The sequence below is a fragment of the Castor canadensis genome, chromosome 11 (genome assembly GCF_047511655.1).
Source record: "Castor canadensis chromosome 11, mCasCan1.hap1v2, whole genome shotgun sequence".
In the NCBI taxonomy this organism is placed as follows: Eukaryota; Metazoa; Chordata; class Mammalia; order Rodentia; family Castoridae; genus Castor; species Castor canadensis.
In genome coordinates, this window is record NC_133396.1 from 105,449,649 (window position 1) to 105,476,122 (window position 26,474).

General features: G+C 39.4%; 1 protein-coding gene, 1 non-coding gene and 1 pseudogene across 4 annotated transcripts; all 3 read left to right on the plus strand.

The window, feature by feature from the left end:
• Positions 1–9,942: 9,942 nt before the first annotated feature.
• Khdc4 (KH domain containing 4, pre-mRNA splicing factor) lies at positions 9,943–26,421 on the plus strand. Of its 3 annotated transcripts, none has more exons than XR_002212540.2 (14): positions 9,943–10,075; positions 10,565–10,781; positions 13,698–13,826; positions 14,220–14,299; positions 15,615–15,667; positions 15,931–16,094; positions 17,454–17,665; positions 18,392–18,452; positions 19,910–19,967; positions 20,206–20,459; positions 22,496–22,657; positions 23,562–23,646; positions 24,192–24,283; positions 25,135–25,192. XR_002212540.2 is itself a non-coding variant. In XM_020166145.2 (14 exons), the coding sequence occupies exons 1-14, from the start codon at positions 10,038–10,040 to the stop codon at positions 25,332–25,334; spliced, it is 1,833 nt and encodes a 610-aa protein (XP_020021734.1). In that variant the 5' UTR covers positions 9,943–10,037; the 3' UTR covers positions 25,335–26,421. The 3 variants fall into 3 exon arrangements, 2 of the variants coding, with proteins under 2 accessions (XP_020021734.1, XP_020021735.1); XM_020166145.2 differs by having other exon boundaries at positions 23,534–23,646; positions 25,135–26,421; XM_020166146.2 differs by having other exon boundaries at positions 24,192–25,278.
• Positions 16,489–16,617, plus strand: LOC141414466 (small Cajal body-specific RNA 4). Its single transcript, XR_012439494.1, has one exon.
• LOC141414452 (small nucleolar RNA SNORA42/SNORA80 family) lies at positions 21,141–21,267 on the plus strand (annotated as a pseudogene).
• Positions 26,422–26,474: the final 53 nt, after the last annotated feature.

The following is a 26,474-nucleotide window of genomic DNA, read 5'->3' on the forward strand; positions in this document are numbered from 1 at the left end:
CTGGTGCCTGATCTTTGCCCATTTTAAAATCAGGTTATTCATTTTCTTATTGTTGGTTTTGTGTTCCTTATTGAGACTTACAATTTTTTTTTTTTTTTTTGGTACTGGGGTTTGAACTTGGGCATCATGCTTGCTTGGCAGGCACTCTACCACTTGAGCCACTCCACCAACAGCCCCTTTTATGTTAGGTATTTTTGAGATAGGGTCTTTTGAACTATTTGCCAGGGCTGGCTTTTAACTGCAATCCCCCTGATTTCTGCTTACTAAGTATTCCTCCTGAGTGCCCTGCTCAAATATTTTCTCCCAATCTGTAGGGAGAACATTTTCAATTGTTCCTTTGCTATGCAGCAGCTTTTTAGTTTGACTAATTCCACTTGTTTACTTTTGCTTTTGTTGTCTGAGCTTTTGAGTTTAAATTGAAATAATTATTGCATTACAATAAACATTGCGGAGTAGTTTTTCCAAAAAAAATTTTTAATTAAAATGGAGGAAATAGAATGAAGCCTCTTTATCAGTACCATATAATGTTCAGTAGCTAAAGGTCATTTTGCATTCCTCAGCAGAGCACCCCAACTACGTGGAGCAGGCACCCCATTGTTACTGCAAGGGTAGGCAGTGTAATGACAATGTGAATGATGGCATGAGTCACAAACCAGTGTCCTTTGCTTTTTTGGGTTTTCTTTTTGTTTTGTTTTGTCTTTTTTTTTTTTTGAGACAGAATCTTACTATATAGCCAGGGTTAGCCTCTAATTTTCAACCCTCTTGTCTCCTCCTCTCCAGTGCACAATCACACGTGATTTTAAGTTCCTTGGTCAGAAAATTTAATTATTTCATTTTTGCTTATCAGGAAGTATCTCTTTGCAACTGATCTTCAGAGAATCCCTGAGAGGGTGATAAAAAGGTCCCCATGTGAAATTTAGTTCCTAAAATGATTCTTTTCTACCATTATCCCTTGTATTTGAGATTAAGAATTGCTGAAGAGCTGAGGATGGTGGTGCATTCCTGTAATCCCAGCACTCAAGAGGCCAGCTTGGATTTTGCCTGGTGTTTTTATGAAAATTCAATGTCCACAGGTCTTCAGTGGGTTGCTTGTCCTTTTTACAAGTGTGTGTGTTTCTGGGGATTGATCCCACGGCCTGTGCTCTACCACTGAGCTATACATCCCTATCCTTTTTAAGGATACCATATTGTTGCTGTTTTTATTGTTCTATTATTGTTTGCTTGTTTTGAGACAGGTTTCATTATGCAGCCCAGGCTGGCCTCAAACTCAAGATCCTCCTGCCTCAGTCTCCAGAGTGCTAGGATTATAGGTGTGTGCTACGATACCCAGCTTAGGATATTCTCTTGTATAACCATAGTATAATTATCAAACCTAACAAATTGACAATACGATAATACTATTATTAATTTGGAAACCTTATTAAGATGTTGCCAGTTGCTTTATAATGTCTTTTTTGTTTTGTTTTGTTCTCTTTGAGTACTGGGGATTGAATTCAGGGCCTTTGAGAAGGGCTCTACCACTTGAGTCATACACCCAGCCCTTTTGGTTTTGCTTTTCAGATAGGGTCTCCATAACTTTGCTGAATTTGTAATCCTCCTGACTCTGCCTCCCAAGTAGCTGTGATTACAGGTTTGTACCATCATGCCTGGCTATAATGTCTTTTATAGCAAGAGAAGTCCTGAGTTATCATTATAGTCAATTACCGTATCTTTAGTTTCCTTTAATCTAGAACAGCTCCTCAGGCTTTCCTTCATGTCATGTTTAACATCATACATTTTTAAAGAATAAACGCCTGCTATTTTGTAGAACATTCCTCCATTTGGGTTTGTCTAGTACTTCCTCATGATTAGACTCAGGCTGTGAAATTTTGGCAGGACCACCATCAAAGTGATAGGCTCATTTTAGTGCTTCAGAGCAAGTCTCTTACAGGTGATATTAATTTTGAACATTTACTTATGGTGGTATCTGAAGGGTTTCTCAACTGCAAAGGTACTGTTATCTTTTGTAATTAATATCTTTGAGACTTTTAGGAAATACTTTGAAACCATGTAAATATTGTCACTCCTCTTTGACCCATTTTAGCGTCAATTTTTGCTATCTTAGTTGCCAAATAATAACTGTGCATGGTGGTACACACCTGTAATCCCAGCAGTTGGGAGACCGAGGGAAGAAGAGCAAGGTCAACCTGGACTTCTTATGGAGACCCTCTCTTACCTCACCCCCCAAATATATAGATGCCAAATGGCGATTTCTCTGACATGACTTTAAAGCCATGGACTCTTTTGAATAGTTGTTATTTCTCTAGGATGTCAGTCCTATACGCATTTGTTGTTTGGCAGTTACCCAAGCCTGAGTTTTACCCACTCCAGTGCACTTCCCTTAATGGCTTGATCCTCAGGCCCCTGATAAGAAGCCACTTTTCGAAAGGATGGTTATGTTTTACATATCGCCTCTCTGAAACCACATGAAAAACCATGTTTTGGTGGGAAGTGAATTAAGAAGTGTTTCTAAGTGGTCCAGATGTTGGTCATTTCCCCCAACTCTCTGGCTCACCCAGAACCCCACATGCCAATTGCCAGGAGCTTAGTCAAGGCTGATTAGTGTATTCATTTCAGTCACAAAATCTACGTAGCAAAAAATTTGACAAGGAATGAATCAATTTTCCTAGTCCTGGCCTTAAGTAGTTTCAGACCACAAAGAGGAGGAGTTTCCTCCACAGGACAGATTATTGCCCTGTGTTTTCCTATCCCTTTTCATCAGAGAAACTTGAGATAAAAGTTGAAATTTTTTGAGACTGTGCTTTCCCGAAGGCTCTAAAGAATAATCAGCGTACTGAGCTATACTCTCATTTTGCTAACAAGGCCCCCGAAGCTTTACCCTACCTCCTGGTTTGACTTTGTCTCAGTCAGGAACAGTCAGTTCCACACCAGTTAGTTCCACAGTCCCATTGAGGGTCTGTGGGTTGCAAACCCATTCTTACTATCAATTTATTTTCCAGTTGTACAAATAAGGGAAAAAGAAGGAAAATGTATTTTAAAGATACTTGAGGGGGAAGCCAGGCAACAATGGCTCACGCCTGTAATCCTAGCTACTCAGGAGACAGAGATCAGGATTGTGGATCAAAACCAGCCCAGACAAACAGTTCCTTGAGACCCTATTTTAAAAAAAAAAAAAATCACAGAAAAGGGCTGGTGGAGTAGCTCAAGGTGTAGACCCTGAGTTCAAACCCCAGTACCAAAAAAAAAAAAAAAATACATTGAGTAACCTCATGGCTATCCAATGACATGGCAAAAGAACTGTCAGGCCTCACAAAGGCTGGAATTGGAGACACGAGACAGAGTCTCACTATATAAATCAGGCTAGATTTGAACTCGTTTGCCTCCTGTCTCAGCCTCCCAAGTCCTAAGATTACAGGCACATGCCACCAAATCTGGCCATACTACTAATTTTTGAATAGCTATTCTATCCTCCTTACTTGACAGATAATCCCTTGTAAGAAATTGAAATGTAATATATATTTTTGGTGGTGCTGAGGTTTGATCAGAGCTTTGTGCTTGCTAGGCAGGCACTCCACTGCTTGAGCCATGCCTCCAGTCCTTTTCTTTTTTTCTGGTACTGGGGCTTGAACTCAGGGCCTACACCTTGAGCCACTCCACCACCCTTTTTGTGTTAGGTATTTTCGAGATAGGGTCTCGTGAGCTATTTGCCCAAGCTGGCTTCAAACCACGAACTTCCTGATCTCTGCCTCTTGAGTAGCTAGGATTACATTACTGGTGCCCGGATGAAAAAATATTTTAAAAACTACTTTTAGAGGTGACATCACAATCTTTCATTGGAAATCCTTTTGTTTGGAAAAATTATTCAATAAGCCCCTTGAAGTGGCACCCCAAGGGGTGATATGATAGAGACCTTGAGAGAGCCAACCCTTTGTCTTCTCTTTTTTTCCATAACACTTCCCATGGCTGTGAGAATATTAGACTCAAACAGCAGGACCCAGTTTGGCATTTTCCAAGTTTGGGCTTGATCTAAATGGATTCAGGAGAGATACCCAGAAGACAGGTGTGGGAATGCAGCAGTACCATCTGGAGAATCAGTGACAGAATGGTAGATAAAAATGCCACCAAAATGATAAGGGGTTAAACAAGTCCTAGGTGCAGGAGTGGTTATGGACAGAATGGATATTCTGGGGCCCAGTCGGATGGGTTTTATGTGTACTCCACCTCTCACAACCTTAGAATTGGTAGTAATGACCTAACAATACCTGTGTCCCCACAGAGTACTTGGGATTTGACCGTGCACCAAGTAGGAAGGAAAAATGACCTCAGTCAAACTCCCTCATTTTGAAGAGACTTTTCCAATTAAATACTAATGAGTGGAGGATAGAAAATCAGGCTTGGTTACGTAAGTAGAGAAATGTTTCTGGAGAAATTCAGACTTTTTAAAAACGAATTGAAGCTGGGCACTGGTGGCTCACGCCTATAATCCCAGCTATTTGGGAGGCAGAAATCAGAAGGATCATAGTCACAGTTCAAGGCCAGCCTCGGCAAATAGTTCCTGAGACCCCTCCTTCTCCAAAATAACCAAAGCAAAATTGACTGGAGGGGTGAGTCATGCAGTAGAGTGCCTGCTTTGTGAGCACCTGTTTTGCAAGGGTGAAGCCCTGGGTTCAAACCTCAGTCTCACACACACACACACACACACACACACACACACACACACACACACACAATTGTAAGACAAGTGAAAAAAAAGGAAAAAGAAAAAAGAATTATAAATAAATGGACTGAGCATTAAAGAACCTAGGAGGAAAAAACAAAATAAACCTTCCCAAAAGGAGATGGAATTGATGAAAAAAATTGATAAATAAAGCAAAAAGCTGGGTTTTGTAAAAAGGTGAAAAAAAACACATAAGATCCTATCAAGGCTAAGAAAAAAAAGGAGGAAAAGAAAAAAGACAAGAGGAGAGGAAAAAAAGAGAGAGAAGAGAAAGTCATATAAATGAGAAAGAATAAGAGATTTTTTGGTGAAATTTCATGCAAAGTATCTTAAATTTCAGGTAAAATGGATGATTTTTAAAGGAAAATTTAGATAATTAAAGTTCATTAAAAAAAGCTGGATGTGGTAGTATACATTTCTAATCTCATGAATGTAGAGGCTTGAGGCAGGAGGTAGTGAGTTCAAGCTCAATCTGGATTACACAGTGAGACCTATCTCAATTAAAAAGAAAAATTCTGAACAGACGAATAACCAAACAAAATCGAAAAGGTTTTCAAGTATCACTGAAAAGCTTCCAAACACAGATTTTATTTTATTTATTTTTTTTCTTTTTTGGCTCATGTGTGTATTTTATTTTTTTTACTTTTTTTTTCCTTATTATTCATATGTGCATACAAGGCTTGGTTCATTTCTCCCCCCTGCCCCCACCCCCTCCCTTACCACCCACTCCACCCCCTCCCTTACCACCCACTCCACCCCCTCCCTCTCCCCCCCACCGCCTCAATACCCAGCAGAAACTATTTTGCCCTTATTTCTAATTTTGTTGTAGAGAGAGTATAAGCAATAACAGGAAGGGACAAGGGTTTTTGCTGGTTGAGGTAAGGATAGCTATACAGGGTATTGACTCACATTGATTTCCTGTGTGTGGGTGTTACCTTCTAGGTTAATTCTTTTTGATCTAACCTTTTCTCTAGTACCTGTTCCCCTTTTCCTATTGGCCTCAGTTGCATTTAAGGTATCTGATTTAGTTTCTCTGCGTTAAGGGCAACAAATGCTAGATAATTTTTTAGGTGTCTTACCTATCCTCACCCCTCCCTTGTGTGCTCTCGCTTTTATCATGTGCTCATAGTCTAATCCCATTGTTGTGTTTGCCCTTGATCTAATGTCCACATATGAGGGAGAACATACGATTTTTGGTCTTTTGGGCCAGGCTAACCTCACTCAGAATGATGTTCTCCAATTCCATCCACTTACCAGCGAATGATAACATTTCGTTCTTCTTCATGGCTGCATAAAATTCCATTGTGTATAGATACCACATTTTCTTAATCCATTCGTCAGTGGTGGGGCATCTTGGCTGTTTCCATAACTTGGCTATTGTGAATAGTGCCGCAATAAACATGGGTGTGCAGGTGCCTCTGGAGTAACCTGTGTCACAGTCTTTTGGGTATATCCCCAAGAGTGGTATTGCTGGATCAAATGGTAGATCGATGTCTAGCTTTTTAAGTAGCCTCCAAATTTTTTTCCAGAGTGGTTGTACTAGTCTACATCCCCACCAATAGTGTAAGAGGGTTCCTTTTTCCCTCACATCCTCGCCAACACCTGTTGTTGGTGGTGTTGCTGATGATGGCTATTCTAACAGGGGTAAGGTGGAATCTTAACGTGGCCAAACACAGATTTTATATGCAAGTTCAATCTAACCTTCAAAGAAACAATAATTTCTAAATTATTCAAAGTAAAACAGAAAAAAAGGTTGCCAATTAATTTTTCAAAGCTAGCATAAGTCCACAACTTGATTTATTTTTCTATTATTATTATTTTTATACTACTGGGGTTTGAACTCCGGAATTTGCACTTGCTAAGCAAGTGCTTTAGCACATGAGCCACATCCCCAGCCCTTTTGCTTTAGTTAATTTTTGAACAGGGTCTCACTTTTATGCCTGGGCCAGCCTAGACTCTGATCCTCCTATTTATACTCCTGTGTCTCTGTGGTGGATGACATGCATGTACCATCACACCCAGCATTTTATTGGTTGAGATGTGGTCTCAATAACTATTTGCCCAGGCTAGCATTGAACCGTAATCCTCCCAATCACTGCCTCCTGAGTAGCTAGGATTATAGGCCTGAGCTACTGTGCCCAGCTCCTCAACTTGATTTTATTTATTTATTTGTTGTGCTGGGGTTTGAACTCAGGGCCTACACCTTGAGCCACTCTACCAGTCCCTTTTTGGTGATGGGTATTTTCAAGATAGGCCTATACCTTGAGCCATTCCACCAGCCCTTTCTTATGGATTTTTTTGAGATAGGATCTTGTGAACTATTTGCCCGGACTGGCTTTGAACTGTGATCCTCCTGATCACTACCTACTGAGTAGCAAGGATTACAGGCACGAGCAACTGGTGCCCAGCTCAATTTGATTTTATAAAGTAGCAAAATATCATCTGGGAAGTTAGATACAAAACTCATAAACAAAATATCAACAAATCAAATCCATCAGTGAATTTCAAGAATGATACTGTAAGATCAAGTTTATTTCAGAGGGGAAGGAGTATTCCATTAGAGTTGTTTATAATCATAGTAGCATCAAAATCACAGTGATATGCCAAATATCACCCTCATCCCCCCCAATCTCTCTTCTTTCACCCTGGGATGTGACCCAGAGCCTCATGCACACTAGGTAAGTGCTTTATCACTGAGCCACACAAACCACAATGTGATATCACTTCACACCCACTGGGGTTGCTATAATGAAAAAAAATTGAAAATAACAAGTGTACGCAAGGATATGGAGCAAGAGGAACCCTTATACATTGCTGGTGGAAATGTAAAATGGTGCAGTCATTTGCTTTGGCAGTTCTACAAACCCAAAACAGAGAACTGCTATTATGAACAAGCTTGGCATGGTAACACACACATATACTCCCAGTATTCTGGAGTTACAGAGTACTGACACGGGAGGATTGAGAATTGGAAGCCAACCTGGTTCTATATAGCAAGCTCTTGTCTCACAAAAAAAGAGAATTACCATATGACCCAGCAATTCTACTTTTAAGTGTAAACCCTAAAGAATTAAAGCTAGCATAGTGGCTCAATTGTTAGAGCGCCTGCCTAACAACCATGATACCCTGAGTTAAAATCCCAGTACTGCCAAAAAAAATTAAACACAGGCATTAAAATATGAATGTTCATAACAGCTCTGTTCACAATAGCCAAGAAGTGGAAACAACTTAGATATTCAATGATGGGTGAATGGGTAAATTGTGTATATATGTCCACTAGATTATTCAGCAATACAAAAGAACGAAGTACTGATATATGCTACACCGTGGGTGAACTTTGAAAATAATATGCTAAGAAGCCAAACATAGGTCATACACACTTTGTGTGATTCTGTTCATATGAAATGTGTAGAATAGCCCTGGCAAATAGGTCGTGAGACCCCATCTCCAAAAAGCCTATCACAAAAAAGGGCTAGTGGAGTGGCTCAAGGTTTAGGCCCTGAGTTCAAGTCCCAGTACCAAAAAAAAAAAAAAAAAGTGTGCGGAATAATAAACCCAGTGGTTTCCGGTGTCTGGAGTGATTGCTAATGCCTGAGGCTTTTCTTTTTAAGAAAATTATCTGAAATTAGATCATGGTGATGGTTGCCCAACCTTGGAAATACACTAAAAACACGGAATTGTGGGTCTGATGGTGCAGGTCTGTAATCTTAGCTATTTGGGAAAAGGAGGCAGGAGGACCATAATTTTCAGGCCAGCCCAGTTGGTTGGGACCCTATCTCAAATACAAAAGGGGAAGGGGCGTGGCTTACGTGGTACAGTTCATAAATGCTTAGTCTCTGCGTTAAATCCCAGTACAGAAAAAAAAAAGAAAAATAAGCCCCACTGAATTGTACACTCAATCCTCTTCCCCCAGCACTGCAAAAAATAAACGTAAAAAAGATGAATTTTATGACATAAGAATTTGATCTCAGTGCTTTAAAAAAGGAAAAACTACACACAATGTAATTCCAAAAGAAAACAATATTTAATCCAAAATGTATTTGGAAAAATACCCCAGTCAGAATCGGCAAGGGAATAGAGGAATTCTAATACATTAAAACATACATTGTTGTTGTAATAAACACAGTATAGCAGATCGACAAAAAAGTAAATGAAATAGAAAAAGAATTCAGAAATAGCATGTGTGCTATTTGATATAAAGGTGGCGTTTTATTAAATGCTGAAGAGAAAACACTTCTGGCTTTTAAATGAATTTGTATTCTATTAATCGTATCTGGATGCAAACATCTCTGAAGAACAGCATTCGATTGTATTTTCTCGATCTGGAGACTTCTTGCATGTCCAGGATCCCAGTGTTGGAAACCTCTACCTGGGCCGCACTCTTCCGCCGGCCCCAGCACAGGGAGCTTCACAACCTACTCTTCAACTCCTCCCCTCTTCTGCCCTCAACAGGCGGGTTCAGCTGCGTTTCTGTTTTTTCTTTCTTCTTTTTTTTTTTGTGGTACTGGGGCTTGAACTCAGGGCTTTCACCTTGAGCCAGCCCAATTTTTTTGTGATGGGTTTTTCGAGATAAGAGTCTCGCAAACTATTTGCCTAGGCTGGCTTCGAACCACGATCCTACTGCTCGCAGCCTCCTGAGTAGCTAGGATTACCCAGCGTTGCTCGGCGAGCTTGCGTTTCTTTAAAGCCCACCAAGTTAAGCAAGTTTTCTTCTTTAACTTTATTACATAACCTTATTTGTAGCTGCCCACGTGCCTACCAGGCTTCGCTGAGAGTACAACAGCAGGATCTGCGGCGCCTGCCAGGTTCGCAGAAATGAAAAAACAAAACAACAATAAAACCAGAGAAATTCTTTAAATGACCTTTGAAACGAATCATTTCCCTCTCCTAAAGAGATAACTGAAACGTGAAGTGGGCAAAAGCGGCGGGAATATTTTCTTTCCTGCCAGAGGCTGGGATGCCACACAAATGGGAAATTGGGAAAACCTGTATAACTGCCCGACTCATGCGTATTGTCTTCTACTCCACCAACTTGCCCACAATTAAGATGGCATCCTCTAGCACTGATTCCACTTTTAAATTAGCTATAGCAGCCATTTTTCTTAAGGGCAGGAAACAAGCCGGAAAGTCACCCCTTTTCCTTATCCCACAACTGCCAGACGCCTTTAAATCACCGAGAGTCCAATCGGAATCGAAATTTTCACCGGAACCGCTTTGCCTCACGACCGGAAGAGGCTGTGCGTAAGGGCGTTGAGGGCGGAAGTGACGGGAAGGTGGTAGTGAGGTAGTTGGCGGATGGTGGAGTAGAGAGCCGGTCGCCATGTCCGCGGGGAGCGCGACACATCCAGGAGCTGGCGGGTAAGGCTTCGCCAGCTAGGGCAGCATAACAGAGAGAGCCCAGGGGCATGCGAGAGGCGCAGGAGCACGGGAGGCTGTGTGTGGATGGAGGAAGGCCATCCACAGGAAGTGTACCTACTGGAAGGCCGGCCTCAGCGGAGAGAAGGATGTCCAGCAGGCCTCGGGCCCCTGGAAAAGAGTGGCGAGGATCTGAGGGAGGAGGGAACCAGGGACTTATAGAAGGGCGAGCCAATGAGAAGGCAAAAACCAGAGCAAGCGGGACCGAGTGGTCATTTGATGGAGGTGACGGAGAAGGAAGGTAGATTGGGGGAACGGGTTGAAAGTGGGAATTTGGGGAAATGTCTCTGTAATTGTTTAAGGAGAGGTAGGAATTCTAAGCGTGGAAGGAGATTCAGAGGTGAATATGTAACACGACAGGGGAAATGGAGTTGCTAAGGGAAGAATAATAAAAGAAAGCTTTAGGGCCTGTTTTCCTTTTCCTACCTGTAGGCGCCGCAGCAAATGGGACCAACCAGCTCCAGCCCCCCTTCTCTTTCTCCCGCCAGCGGCCCCAGGTGGGGAGGTCAGCAACAGTGGGGGAAACCCTGGGGGAGCTGCGGCTGCGCCCTCAGGAGCCTTGGATGCCGCTGCTGCTGTGGCTGCCAAGATCAATGCCATGCTTATGGCCAAAGGGAAGCTGAAACCAACTCAGAATGCTGCTGAGAAGGTATTCAAAGTTGAAGAGTCCCAGCTAATTGTGGTTGTAGTAGCATTTGTTAATGAAGGATAAAACTGGTACAGTAATTTAAAGATCATTTAGTTTTGGAACATAATAAGTAGGATTTTTTTGGTAGTACTGGGATTTGAACTCAGGGTTTCACACTTGCAAAGCAAGTGCTCTACTGCACACCTCCAGTCCCATAAATATATTTTTATGAGGCAGTTCCGATTGGGCTGGTTCACTTAGGGACTAAATAGTTTGTTTTGTCCATGTACAGTCATTTAATGCAATTTTTTTTGGGGGGGAAGGGGGCAGTATTGGTGTTTGAACTCATGGCCTTGGGTCTTTCTAGATAGGTGCTCTACCACTTTATTCCCATCCCTGTAATTTGTTTTTAAGAGATGTTCAGGCAAATCAAGTGAGCTTTAAAGTAACATATCTAATTAGAATCTGTAGATACTTACTTTAATGACTAAATGCAATTAAGCATGAACTAAATTGAAAGAACAATTTATGTTTGGGTTATTTTGCTGTTTCCATACAAATTGAGGATGTTATTTTATAAAATTCTCAGTATAAATAGGATCTCATAACTAGAAAGGACTGATTGAAGTCTTATACTTTGCCATAGTGTGTAGTAATCTTCCTACAGGATAATAATGGTAGTGATTGTTAATATTGCTAAAATTCATGTTGTAATTTTGTTTTGTTTTTTGCAGTACTGGGGCTTGAACTTGGGGGCCTTCACTTTGAGCCACTCCACCAGCCCTTTTTTGTGAAGGGTTTTTTGAGCTTGGGCCTTGCAAACTGTTTGCCTGGGCTGGCTTGAAACTGCAGTCCTCATGATGTCTGCCTCCTGAGTAGCTAGGATTACAGGTGTGAGCCACCAGCGCCCTGCTACATGTTGTAATTTTTTAAAAGTGTAACAGTTCTATGGAAGAAATTGTTACTAGTTAACTTGAGAAAAAAATTAGGCAAAGTAATTTATTCAAGGTCTGTGAGGGGCAGGCACAGGTATCTGACTTCCGTCACCTCAGGTAATTGGGTATTTAGCTTTTGCTAAAAGCTTCCAGAATTGTGTTCCAATATAAGTCTAAGTCCATGGTAATTAACAATTGAAAACATTTTTTTACTTAAATTAAAATTTGTCTCCTGTAGTACCTATGAAGAGGTAGGGTCAGTGTTTGAAAATGCAATAATTTGTGAGCTTTCTAGTTCTGTGGAGTGTTTTATCAATAGAAGGCCATACCTGTCCAGAAACTTAAGTATTAAAGTTTTATAGAATTGGTGAGAACTGCAAGTGAACTGAAAATTCAATATAGAAAATACTGGATTTGGAATCATAGTATCTGGGTTTGAAACTCCACATCTCCAGTAACTAGTTCCTGCACTGTCCAGTAGTCACCAGACACATGGTTTTTATATTTAAATTATGTACAATTTAAAATTCAGTTCTTCATTCACCTAATCCACATTTCTAATGTTCAGAAGACACATGTGGCTAATGATAACCATACTAGAATGCTCACATATAGAACACATAAAAGGCCATTGTAGTGGACAACATGGATAGGTACCTTGAAAGGTGGTTATAAGGTTCAAATGAATCTATCTAACACTCAGACTATTTTACCTTCTAGAGCTTGTTTGCTACACATTAGTTGAGCATTAGTCTAGATAATGCTCAAATTTAGCTGTCTGAAATTGCTTAGAGTTTCTTAAGTTGAACTCAGATCAGGCTTTAGGGTTTTAGTGGCTTTTCATCCATTCTTCCTTCATAATAGAGTGGTGGAATGATTACATATAATTTAAGTGTTTTTGAGACCATTGCAAGGACAGAATTAATTGAATTTGATATACTATGTCTATAGCTGCTCAAAGGCAACTTTTTATTTGCATGAATGAGATGTATGGGTTATGTATCTCTATTATATCTTACTACATATAGTTAGCAAATTGAGCTATAAAGCATCATAATTTGGGCCTTAACTTTTCCTTTTGGAGGTTGCATCTGGGCATTGTGGCCCATGCTTATAATCCCAGTACTCAGGAGGAAGGAGGACTGAATTGGAGGCTAATTTAGGCTCCATAGCAAGTCCCTACTTTAGAAAAAAACAAACAAAACAAAAACAGTGCATAAATGTGCATTATAACAAAGTTATAAAGAAAGCTGATTGATGGCTTTATAAATTGACAGTACTTGGTTTTGTTTTTTTTTTTTCTTTTATTATTCATATGTGCATACAAGGCTTTGTTCATTTCACTTGGTATGTTTTAAGTGAGGGTTTTTGTTTTTGTTTTTGTTTTTAGCAGTACTGGGGCTAAGTTGGAGGCATTCTACCACTTAAGCCATTCCACCAGCCCTTGTTTCCTTTTTATTTCACTTATGAACAATGACTAAATAGGATTAGGTGGTACACACCTGTAATTCCAGCACATGGGAGGCCAGCCTGGGCAACACAGCGCATTTAAAGCCAACCTGAGCTACATAGTGAGATCCTGTCTCAAAATACCTAGGCTGTAGATGGAGCTCAGCAGTACAGTACTTGCCTGCCCAAAAAAACCCCAAAAAGAACGATCAAATAAAAATGTTTTTGCTGATTTGCAAAGAGAAAGAGGGAGATGGTGGAACTTGGGATGATAGTTCTAAACTGGATAATTAAAAGATTTTATCATAAATTCCTAGTATTGCAAAAAAAGAAACTTTTTTTTTTTTTTTGCAGTATTGGGGTTTGAACTCAGGGCCAACACCTTGAACCACTTCACCAGCCCTTTTTTGTGATGAGTTTTTTTTGAGATAGGGTCTCTCGAACTATTTGCCCAGGCTGGCTTTGACCCATGAACCATGATCCTTTTGATCTCCGCTTACTGGTGCCCAGCTTATCATAAACTTTTTAATCTAATTTCTTTCTCTTTTGGCAGCTGCAGGCCCCTGGCAAAGGCCTAACTAGCAATAAAAGCAAGGATGATCTGGTGGTAGCTGAAGTAGAAATCAATGATGTACCGCTCACATGTAGGAACTTGCTGACTCGAGGACAGACTCAAGATGAGGTATGGAAGAGTTGGTACTCTTTGGGGAAGGTGAAGAGTGAATTCAGAGACACCTCTGAATACAAGCTAGGAATCAAGTATTTATGAGTGGTTTGGGTTATAATCTTCAGAATCAGGATTGGGTTTAACTGCAGAGAAAGACAAACCAATACAGGTGATTTATCTAGGTTGGCTTGATGAAATCAAAATTTCAGATATAGGAGAGAATCCATTCTTCTATTACTTGGAGGAATAAATGAGTAGGAAAAAATCTGTCTTTGCATCTGCCTTTGAAATCCACTCATTGCTCTATCTTTTTTAAAACAGTGTTAATCATATAATAGTATTTATGGGGTATGATGTGATGTTTTGATACTTACATGTCATCTTTTTAATGACTGTTTCCTCTTTTAGATCAGCCGACTTAGTGGGGCTGCTGTGTCAACTCGAGGAAGGTTCATGACAACTGAGGAGAAGGCTAAAGTGGGACCAGGGTGTGTATTTTTATCCTGTGGTTTTGGAAGGATTGGGTTCATATTTTTCCTTCTTAGGTAATATGTGTAAATAACAATTGGTTAATAGTTTGAGGGATGTGTGTACATACTTGTTTCTAGACTTGACCATCTCAAATATGTATGAGAGATGGTGGCAGCTCTTTTTTTCCTGTCTGAGTTTTATTTTGCAATTTTGTTTTATTGGAGGAAACAAATTATAAGAGAGCATAGAAGAAGGTAATCATTGTTAACATATAACATATACTCCTAAACTTCTTTCCTATAGAAATAGTCCCCTTGACAAATAGGCTTCTATTTTGTTGTAAAGCCCCTCCCCCCATGTACACATATGTGCATACACATCCCAACTGGGAATTGAACCCATGATAAATATAGGCTCTACCACTGAGCTATAGTCCAGCCACCGCCCTTTAAAAGATTCTTTTTGGGAGCAGCGCAGTGCTGGAGTTTGAACTTAGGGTCTTAGGCTTGCCAGGCAGGTGCTCTACCGCTTGAACCACAGCTCCTTTTTGCTTTTTTTATTTTCCATCCTTTCTTTCTTTCTTTTTGACTGAACTGAGGTTGAACTTAGGGCCATATGCTTGCTGAGCAAGGACTCTACTACTTGAGCTTCACCCCCAGCCCACTTTTGTTATTTTTCAAGTAGGGTCTCACCTTTATGCCTGGACTGGCCTGGACTCGGATCCTGGTATTTAGGCTTTCTGAGTAGCTGGTATGATGGGCACATGCAACCACTCCCAGCTTTTTTTTTTTTTTTTAATCCTTTTATTGTCTTTGATGATAGATGATAGACTTTAGGTTATCTGGTTAATCTCATTTTTTTCTGTTTTAGCTTCTCTTTACAGGCAGCTGGCAGCTACTCAGAAAATGCAATCTTTTTTTTTTTTTTTTTTTTTTTTTTTTTTCTGTTTTAACCTTTTTTGCGGTACTGGGGTTCAAACCAAGGGTCTTGTGCATGCTAGGTAAGCATTACACCACCAAGATACATCCCCAGCCCTTTCACTATTTTTTATTTTGAAATAGTGCTTCATTAAAACTGGTCTTAAACTTGCCATACTCTTGCCTCAGCCTCCCCAATAGGTGGGATTACAGGCATGTACCACCATGCCTGGTGCCAGTGAACTGTTAACAACAAGAAAAATTGTAAAACTGTGTTCTTAAAAACTAACAAGCAATAGCCCTTTTTTCTTATTTGGAAACCTTAAACACTACAAATAAAATTTGGTGTCCCATTTTGACTCCTTGGTGTCCCATTTGACCAGTTGGGATCAGCCTTTGGTATTTCTCTTTCTAGGGATCGTCCATTGTATCTTCATGTTCAGGGCCAGACACGGGAATTAGTGGACAGTAAGTAATGTTTTGGGCTCATATTTCACTTCTGGGCTGTGGCTAACAAATGGCAAACTGTCCCTGAGGGCTGCTGTAACTCCTGTTTATGACTTACTCACCAGTGAATAAGGGAGTTTTAGAGAGGAGGGCAGCCACATATTTGGGTAACCTAAAAAACAAATCGATGCTTGAGTAATTGAATATTGGCCTTTTTCTTTGAGCACCAGTCAGTTCATTCACTTATTTGTTAATAATGTCTTATTGTATATGTTTTTCCCTAGGAGCTGTAAACCGAATCAAAGAAATTATCACCAATGGGGTGGTAAAGGCTGCGACAGGGACAAGTCCAACTTTTAATGGTGCAACAGTCACTGTCTATCACCAACCAGCACCCATCACTCAGCTGTCTCCAGCAGTTAGCCAGAAGCCTCCTTTCCAATCAGGGGTATGTTTTGGCAAGAGATTGTTATCTCTAAAAAATGATCTGTACTGAATAATACATATGAAGAAGAAAACAACCTGAGATTCTAACCTGAGATTTACCTGCTGTTGGCATATTAAAAGGCTATCTAGGTTTTTAATATTTAACAAATATTTGAGCACACATATCTTCATGCTGATATGGTCTATGAAGAGAATTAATGATTCAGGGAGTATACACATTGTACAATGATAAGGTAGTGATTTTAATTTATATTTGTAAACTTTTTTATTGTTAACAATAGTTGTGCAGTAGGATACATTGTGAAATTCTCATATGTGCTTACAGTATAGCTTAGGTTTATCCCCTATGTCATTCTCCCTCCTCCCACCTACCTGTATTTGTGAACGTGATGGCAACTGGAGGACCAAGAAGGCTGAGTCTGATGAAGCAAGACTTTGCTGATACACTCCTCCTAGAAAAAAGGGTTGGAGAGAGCAGCCCTTATTAGAGAAAACTGCAGGGCTGACTGTTCTGCCCAACATTCTACTCCAATTTTGTAGCATACTGTCTTTGCTATAATTTTTTATTTAACTTAAATCAGTTGGAAAGAAATAGGTATGCTTAACTCAATTTTGGCTCTAGGTTTTGTGTCTTTTAAACGTCTTTTGCTGAACAGAATGAGGGGTTTATTTTGTTGGTAACATAGGTACACGAACATACAAGGGTTTTGTTTTTTGTATTTGTGATTCTGGGGATCAAATCTGGGGCCTTGCACATGCTAGCCAAGTACTCTACCACTGAGGTTATTAAAGTTCCTTTGAAAGTTGGGTGTGGTAGCACAAGCCTGTAATCAAGATTGTAGGTTTAAGGCCACCTTGGCTATATGAGTCCCTGTCTTAAAAAAAAAGAAAATTAAGTTCCTTGATAGGGTTGATGATAGAAATCATAGGGAATCCTTATAGAAGTGATCAAAATATATCTGGCGGATTATTTTGTGTATAAGGCCAGATATAGTGGGTCACAGCTGTAATCCCAGCTACTCAGGAGGCAGAAATTGGGAGGATCTTAACTTGAGACCAGTCTGGCAAAAAGTTAGTGAGACCCTATCTCAACAAATAAGCCTGAGGTGTTGGTGCATGCCTATAGTGCCAGCTATGCAGGAGGCCAGAGGTAAGAGGAATTCAGTCAAGGGCAAAAAATAAAAAATAAAACTGGTTGGGGCTGCAGATCAAGTGGTAGAGCACCTGCCTAGCAAGTGTGAGCGCTGAGCTCAAATCAAATCCACGTACTACCCAAAAAACTTTATTTTGTATAATAATTTTCTATAAGATTAGGATTTACTTGTTCATTCTCTGTTTAATCTATTTTCTTTTCCTATAGATGCATTATGTTCAAGACAAATTGTTTGTGGGTCTAGAACATGCCGTGCCCACATTTAATGTTAAGGAGAAGGTGGAAGGTCCAGGGTGCTCCTATTTGCAGCACATTCAGATTGAAACAGGTGCCAAAGTCTTCCTGCGGGGCAAAGGTTCAGGCTGCATTGAGCCAGCATCAGGTCGAGAAGCTTTTGAACCTATGTATATTTACATCAGGTATGGATGGCTGAGGCAGAGGACATTTGAATCCTTGACAGTTTCTCAGTACAGGTTGCATTGTGGTTCAGAAGGAACAAGAGAAAAAAATAGGTTTAGGTAAACACTAGGAATAATTGCTTTGTAATTAATAAAAATGGCTGAGTTAGGAGATTCCATTGTGTTTTAGTATTTAAGTCCTTAGTTTTATATCTGTGATTATAAAATGAGTTGTAATAAGCATAAAATAACTTTCATTTAAACCTATGGTGATATTTGTACATTTTATGACTTTCAGATGTTTTTATGTCAAGAAGCACCATTACCCAGAGATAGAGATCAATAAATACTTACAGTGATGGTGCTAGTTATGTCTTAAAAGTCTTAAATGAGCTGCTCTCAGGTGGCTCATATCTGTAATTCTAGCTACTCAGGAGGCAGAGATCAGGAGGATTGTGGTTCGAAGCCAGCCTGAGAAATAGTTCTTGAGACCCTATCTTGAAAGAAAAATCCATCACAAAAAAAAAGAGGCTGGTACGTGGTTCAAGGTGTAAGGCCCTGAGTTCAAACCCCAATACCTTCCAAAAAAAAAAAGTCTCATGTCATGTTCCCATTTTATGACTTTTCAGGGCCTATATTTGAACTACAATAAACATACCGAAGTAAATATATAAAACAGCATGAAAAGTGAAAGTAAAGTTCTTTATTTTTCTCTCCTTTTGATTCATGGTTCATATTTTTTTCCAGTCATCCCAAACCAGAAGGCCTGGCTGCTGCCAAGAAGCTCTGTGAGAATCTTTTGCAAACAGTGAGTTACATATGTGTGTGTGTTTTGGTTTGGTTTGGGTTTTTTTTTTGCTATACTGGGGATTAACTCTAGGGTCTCATGTATACTAAACAGGTGCTCCACCACTGAGCTACATCTCTACCTCTTTTCACTTTATTTTTAGACAAAATAAAGATCTCACTAAGTTACCAAGGCTATCCTCAAACATATTCCTCCTACCTCAGCTTCCGAAGTAGCTGGAATTACATATGTGCACCCACCTCCTTCTGGAGTCTTTTTTTTTTTTTTTTTTTGTAGTACAGGGGGTTTGAACTCAGGGCCTTCACCTTGAATCACTCCACCAGCCCTCTTATTTTTTTGTGATGGTTTTTTTTTGAGATAGGGTCTTGCAAACTATCTGCCCAGGCTGGCTTTGAACCACAATCCTCCTGATCTATCTCTGCCTCCTAAGTAACTAAGATTACAGGCATGAGCCACCGGTGCCCAGCTGGAGTCTTTGAGTAACAAACCAACTCATACTTCTGTCCTTGTTTCCGGTGGTTGTACTGGCATTCTTTGGCTCATGTATAGTATAGAATACCACTATAACAGATCTTTACTGATTTCCAACTCATAATCCTCTTGCCTCGATCTTCCAAGTAACTGGGATTGTTAGCTGCATTCTTTTTATTCTACAAATGACTAAAAGTTGAAGCCACAGGACTGCTTTTATGGGGTTGAATATGTTCAACCTTGTATTTTTGTTTTTTTGGTGGTACTGGGGTTTGAACTCAGGGCTTCTCGCTTGCAAGGCAGGTGTTCACTGCACAACTCTAGGCCATTTTGCTCTGGTTATTTTGGATATGGGGTCTGGAGAGCTCTTTGCCCAGACTGGCCTTGAACCACAATCCTCCTGATCTCAGCCCCCAAAGTAGCTAGGATACAGGTGTGAGCCACTGGTACCAGGCTTATTCTGTGGTTTTTAAGAGGTGTTTTTTGGGGGGAGCTGGAGTTTGCTTTTGTACATAACCTGATTTACTATTAAGTAACTTCCTTTTTGGAGTGTTGTATTTGAGAAGTTCAAAGACTTAATAGAATGCTTATAGCTTAGAACAGATTGGAGAAAATAGGTAATTTTTATTAAACTAGAAGCTCCTTGAGGGCATGTCACCCAATAAATATGAATGAATGCATTCTTATCAGTTATACTGGCAACTTATAAATTTCCTGATTGCTAAATTTCTGTTAATTTCTGAATGATTTTGTACCACAGGATTGACTCTTTAATTTGGGGGATTTAGGATTGTACATGCTCCTGAGGCCCAAAACTTGCCTTAATAGTTTATTGGTCTGCTTATTCAAATGTAGATCGAACATCAGTGGAAATACTTTAATTCATTTTTGCTTTGGTACAAGAATTATATAATCAGACTATTATTAATACATATGTACATAGTAAATTGGGATATCATATTAATATGTTTTCCCCTCTTTTCCAGGTTCATGCTGAATACTCTAGATTTGTGAATCAGATTAATACTGCTGTACCTTTACCAGGTGCGTATGTATGTCTTGAAGTGTTTGAAAATATTTTACTAGTGATAGTTATGGGTAGGTGTGATAGTTGAGGCTAGACTAATTGTGCCAGGGCACTAATAACCGTCTCTTCAATCTTGGGTAATTTGGAAAGCCATTCATGCCTTAGTATTTTTCTTCCCTAGATATTGTTTAATATTCAGTTAAAATGTCTCATTCTGCTACAGCTGATTAAACACTTTTTTTCTTCCCCCTTCAGGCTATACACAACCCTCTGCTATAAATAGTGTCCCTCCTCAACCACCATATTATCCATCCAATGGCTATCAGTCTGGTTACCCTGTTGTTCCCCCTCCTCAGCAGCCAGTTCAACCTCCCTATGGAATACCAAGCATAGTGCCACCAGCTGTTTCATTGGCACCTGGAGTCTTGCCAGCATTACCTACTGGAGTCCCACCTGTGCCAACACAATACCCGATAACACAAGTGCAACCTCCAGCTAGCACTGGACAGGTAGGATGTCAGGATATGCAACATGCCATCATTGAATTTAGGAAAAACTGGGAAAAGGGGTAGTATTCCCAGAAATAGTGCAATGTGAAACACTTTTTTCCTTCTTTTTTCTGTGTTCCCACTACTGTCCCAAAGTTTATAGTTTCATAAAGCTTTCCACCAAATAGTTGCTTAAAGTATTGATTGCTAGATTTCTATAAAGGGCCAGGTGGTAAATATTTTAGGCTTTTGGGGCCATATAATCTCTGTTATATTCTTGTAACACAAAAGCAGCCTGAGACAATGCCTAAATGAATGAGTGGCTGTATTCCAGTAAAACTTAACTCACAAAATGACTGGCAGGCCAGAATCCTAGTTTGCCAGCAACAGCTTTGCATTGTAACAGTAGGAGGCTGACTTGCAGCACACCTTTTAGTAGTTAGGACTGAGATAGCAGTTCTCATCTTACAGGAGAATATTACATATTTGGATGTAACTAGTAGACATAAGAACTTTCCAAACTTAAGGATTACAAATGCTGATGTGTTTCTTTCATGATTTCTTAAATTATGTAAGAAAATAGCCAGGTACCAGTGGCTCACACCTATAATCCTAGCTACTCAGGAGACAGAGATCAGGAGGACTGGCGTTCAAAACCAGCCCTGGCAAATAGTTGTTAGAGGCAGGGAAAGAGTAATGAGAGCATGGTAATGGATTTATGGCAGACACTTCTATCATAGTGTACCCATGCCAGAGTGAACTGTAGACTCAAACCATTGCCCAGCTTTCTTGCCTCTGTGCTGTGAGCACCGAAGAAGGTTACACAATTTGTAACGCTAAACAGCTTATGAACTAAGTTCTGTTCATAGTTCCTAGGTCAAAATTACTTTTTATATTCAGACAGATTTGTAATTTCTCAGCTTTGAGCTTCATCCCTTTGTTACTGGGAAGCAATGTGACTGAATGTGTAAGAACTGAGGAGTTAGAGTTCTGCCAAGGTTCATCATGCTCTCCCTTTGTTGAGCTGTGTAATTTTGAGATATAACTTGACCTATTTCGGCTTTGGATTTCATTAGATACAAAATGGGCATGATGATAAAATCTGAAAGGGTTGCCCTGATTAAGTAAGATGATCCAGTCAATAAATGTTAGTTGCTTGATATCAATAGTAATAGAGCTTTTATTTCTTTTTTCTTTTCTTTTCTTTGATGGTAGTGGGGGTTCAAACTCCAGTCCATATACTTGCTAGGCAGGCACTCTATTATTTGAGCCATTCCACCAGCCCATAGAACTTTCCTTTTAGAAGTGCGTTTCTATAATATATACTGTGTTTTGATCAACTCATATTCCTTTTTGGAATAACCTCTTAAAACTAGTCAGTGCCCATTGTGGTAGCTCTGTAATTCTAGCACTTAGAGACAGAGGCAAGAGGATTGCAAGTTTAAGGTCAGCCTGGGCTACATAATGATAACCTGTTTCAAAAAGAAAGAAGGAAGGAAGGAAGGAAAGGGAGGAAGAAAGAGAGAAAGGAAAGAAGGAAGCAAGGGAGGGAGGGAGAGAAGGAAGGAAAGGAAAGAAAAGAAGAAAAACAAATTGAGATTTGCTCCCAGCATAGTGACTTAATAATACCCATGGAAGTGGTAAGTGAAGTTGACTGCCCACAGCATTAATGACACTGAAAGAACTACGCTAATAAAAGAGCTTTAAATAAGAAAATTCTTGCTTGATGACTTCTGAACTAAGTAAGTGCCTGAAGTTTTTATTTTTTGCTAATGGGTCATGTTTATTCCTAATTGCCCCAAAGCACAAAGGTTTTTCCTGAGAATCCTAAGCATTGCATATGGATTATCAGTTTGGTGTTTCTGTAAGGTGAAGGTGGAAGGGTAGGTAATACTGTTACCAAATTGTTATCAAATTATATAGGTGGGAGAAAGATCTGAAGGTCAAAGATTCATATGATACATAGTGACGATTGGTATATTCTAAGCATTCTTTACTTATTCAGTATTTGTATAGTCAAAAACTTAGGGTTCTTCCTTGGTTTGTTTTGGTCCCAGAGTCCGATGAGTGGTCCTTTTATTCCTGCTACTCCTGTCAAAACTACCTTGCCTGCTGGCCCCCAGCCCCAGCCCCCACTCCCAACTCAGCCCCAGGCACAGAAGAGACGATTCACAGAGGAGCTGCCAGATGAACGAGAATCTGGACTTCTTGGATACCAGGTTAAATAAAATACCCTATCTTCCTGTCTTCATCTTACCCTCCTACTATATTCTGCCTTAAAAGAAAGATAAATACACATCTATATCACTAGTCTTTCTAGTACTAGGATTTCTGCTTTCTAGAATTTATTTACATTAGGATTTTATTCTTGAGGGATTAATTTAAAGCAACAGCGATTCTCTTGGGTGGATTTTGTCTTTAGGGTCAGTGTGATAAAATACAAAACTCTGTACCTAGAGTCTCCTGTAACTAATGTTTAGATGGAGTTCTGTAGGATTCTGTGCTTTTTCTTAACTCATATAACAGACTCTTGAAAGCCTCTGATAATTTCTTACTTCCTATATATCTCACCAAAAACTACAATCTGTGAATATGTGGTTAGTGTTTAAACCTTGGCTTTCAATTTGGTGTTCTCTTTGCCCCTTTATTTAAAAAAAAGAGGGGTAGTACTTTCTTTCTCAGCCCAGCTCCCCCCAATACAAAAACCTGTCAGAAATGGAGAGATTTGATGCATTCACATAATTGTAAACATAGACATTCACTAAAGTTTAAAAAGCACATTAAGGGCTGGGGGTTGTAGCAGTGCTAGAGCACTTGTCAGATATGAACAAGGCCCTGGGTTTGATCTCTAGTAGAGAGAGATAGTCTTTGGTACAATTTTATCAGGAGAACTACTTTTGTTTTACCAAAAACCAGTCTTACAGAAGAAAAAAATTTCTACTTTTGACTATACTCCAAATCCCAAAGAGTATGTAGTGCAGTTTAATTTATTGCAATTTATCAGAAAGATGAGGCACGTGACAGTTACATTAAGGAGCTAAAGTCAATACAGCAGTTGTAGATTTGCTAATGCCACTGTATTTTTCTGCTCATAGCATGGACCCATTCATATGACTAATTTAGGTACAGGCTTCTCCAGTCAGAACGAGATTGAAGGTGCAGGATCGAAGCCGGCAAGTTCCTCAGGCAAAGAGCGAGAGAGGGACAGGTAAATTGGAATAATAATATGAATACATTTAGATGTCATTTGTTTGTACCATTAATACGACTTATAATATTGCTACTGGCTTCCGTGGTCTAAAACTGAAATGAAGTCATTTGATTCAAATAAGCTCCTGTTGTACTTACTTGTTCAGATACTTTATTTTCATTGTATCTTGGACATTTTTCTAAGGATAGGGAGTAACAAGTGTTATTACAGTCAAGCCATTTTTAATTGTAGAGTATCATGGATAGAGGTGCTTGAACCAGAGTACAACTTACTCTGATTCAGTGCTTGAATCCTCCTTTCCTTTATTGTTATATTAGCCTTCATAAGGAGAACTTAACAGTTCGTTCTATTTTTGGCCTGGCTATGCAGACTTGCTTGATAATAGCATGAAGAGAGTGTGATTAGGGGGGAAAGATGGAAAGAGTTGAAATTAATGGGTAAAGTGATTTACAGGATTATTTGCAGGCTTTATTTTATTGTTACTTATCAGATAAGTTAAAAATTGAATTTGTCTGAAAGAAAATTTTATTGTCTTTTAATAGGCAGTTGATGCCTCCACCAGCCTTTCCAGTGACTGGAATAAAAACAGAGTCTGATGAAAGGAATGGGTCTGGGACCTTAACAGGGAGCCACGGTGAGTAAGGTGTAGCTGGGGGAATAAGGGAGTGACTGAATAGGACGGATCTTAAGCTATTAGTTTTCTAACCTGATGTTCATTCAGGTATTTAATCCAACTTCTATAATCTACTGGCTAATGAGAACACTTTTTTAAATTTATTTATAAGGACAGCATGTAGTTAGACAGCCTTTTTATTTTCAACCATGTGACTAGAAAGTCAGTCACCTTATGTTTTATGCATAGCATCAGTGACTTTAAAATACTATTGATTGGTAGGTCATTTCAAAATTCTGTTGCCTATGTTGTCAGACTACCTGGAAGTAAAATGATACAGACTTAATAAAGGTTGGTTTTCCTCTGCGTTGGGAGCTGAGTCACATCTCCCTTTCTAGTCTGTGGCTGTTAATGGCATCGCAGAACTCTAAATCCTGTAGTGGTGCATGGGGTCATTTTTGTCTTTTGCCTGCAGTCATAATAAAAATGAGCAGAAGAAAAAATAGGGTTTTTTTTCTTTTCTTCTTTTCTTTTAACTCTAAAAGGTGAAATATCAGCCCCTAGAGACTTAACTTGCTAATTTTCCTTTTTTTCTTTTTTCTTTTTTTTTTTTTTTTTTTTTGTGTTTTTTTTCTTTCTCTGTTTTCTTACATGGTTCTGGTGGATTCACATTTGCTGATGCTGGTGCTGTTTTTCGTGTGATCTTCAACGTTTTTGGGTGACCATTGACCCTGTGACCTCAAAATGGTGTCCAACTAACCACTTACAATTAACATCTTTTTTTTATTAACGAATTTATGGTATTATCTTTTTTTTTTTTTTTTTTTTTTCTTTGTGGGGAATGGGGTTGGGGTTGTTTTTCTCTATTTTAGATTATCCAGCGAAGAAAATGAAAACTACAGAGAAGGGATTTGGCTTAGTGGCTTATGCTGCAGATTCATCTGATGAAGAGGAGGAACACGGAGGTCATAAAAATGCAAGTAGTTTTCCACAGGGCTGGAGTTTGGGATATCAATACCCTTCATCACAACCACGAGCTAAACAACAGATGCCATTCTGGATGGCCCCATAGGAAACGGTGGAACAGAGTTTTGACCCTCGGTGATTCTTCGTAGCAATAATGCATGCATTTGGTTTAACAAGACTGTTGGGGCCTGTACCGGGAGCCATTGTGGACCTTTACAGAAGTTAGAGATGCAGTGTCTCCTTTCTTAAAAGGGGTTCCATTCTTTTTTAAACATTCTTATTTCTGCAGTGGCATAACATCTGTTGAAATTTACTTAGAATCACAAATTTGTCTCAAGCTTTTTAACAGTTGGTAAAATGTGCTTGTCCAACAAAGCATCCCAGCAGAGGTTATTCCTGTATATGTTTGACCTGGTTCTGGCCTTTTCCAAGTGAATAGCCTCAACTCTGATAGAAAGTTTTATTTGTATTTTACTACTATTGGGTCAATTTTAATAGTAACTGGTTACAAACAAATCCTTACTATTTATTAGTAAGGAAATACTTTTAAGAGCATCCTTTCAGTACTTACAGTTCTAAGAGATCCTCTTCCCTTTTTCAGTTTGGATTCTTTCTGTTTTGGAAAATGTTTTACTAATTTAAAATTGCCAGATGCACCTGGATTCTGAATAGAAAACTGAAGTTATTTTTTCATTGTATCTTTTTATTGGGATGATCAAAGCTGGCACCTTAATAAGGCACATTTGTCTCAGATAGCCATTGCTGTTTTTATTGCCTTTCTAAGCTCCTTGTCTTCAGCTGGGTAAGAGAAAACTACTTGATTTTTTAAAAGCTGGTCAGAACTCGTCACAGAAGTGAAACACAGTGGTCTGTCTCTCTAAGAACTGGTTGTGACCAAAATAGAGAGATTTGACTACACTCAATAGGATGGTGGACTTAGTGACTGAAACTGCAACTTGTCCTTTTTTCTTGGCATTACAGGTTTTGCCAAAAGAACTTTTTTGTATCAAATATTGATGTGTGAAAGTGAAGAAGCTAGTCTGCTGAACCAGGAATAGTTTGAGATACTGAACTGTCATTTTTGCACATTTGAATACTTTGCAGGCTGGCTTTGTACAAAATTATCCTCTGGTTTCCTATATGTTGTAAATAATTAGACCATAATTTCATTATAAATAAATGTATAAATAATCTGCTTGTGGTTTGTTCTTTTTCGTCCACAACCCATCCATACACTAAAATTAAT

Excerpts from the sequence above, each read along its gene's own strand:
- Khdc4 (XM_020166145.2), top strand. The coding sequence starts at position 10,038 with ATGTCCGCGGGGAGCGCGACACATCCAGGAGCTGGCGG. Across the intron at positions 10,782-13,697 it reads CTCAGAATGCTGCTGAGAAG|CTGCAGGCCCCTGGCAAAGG; the intron begins GTATTCAAAGTT and ends CTCTTTTGGCAG. Across the intron at positions 13,827-14,219 it reads GAGGACAGACTCAAGATGAG|ATCAGCCGACTTAGTGGGGC; the intron begins GTATGGAAGAGT and ends TTCCTCTTTTAG.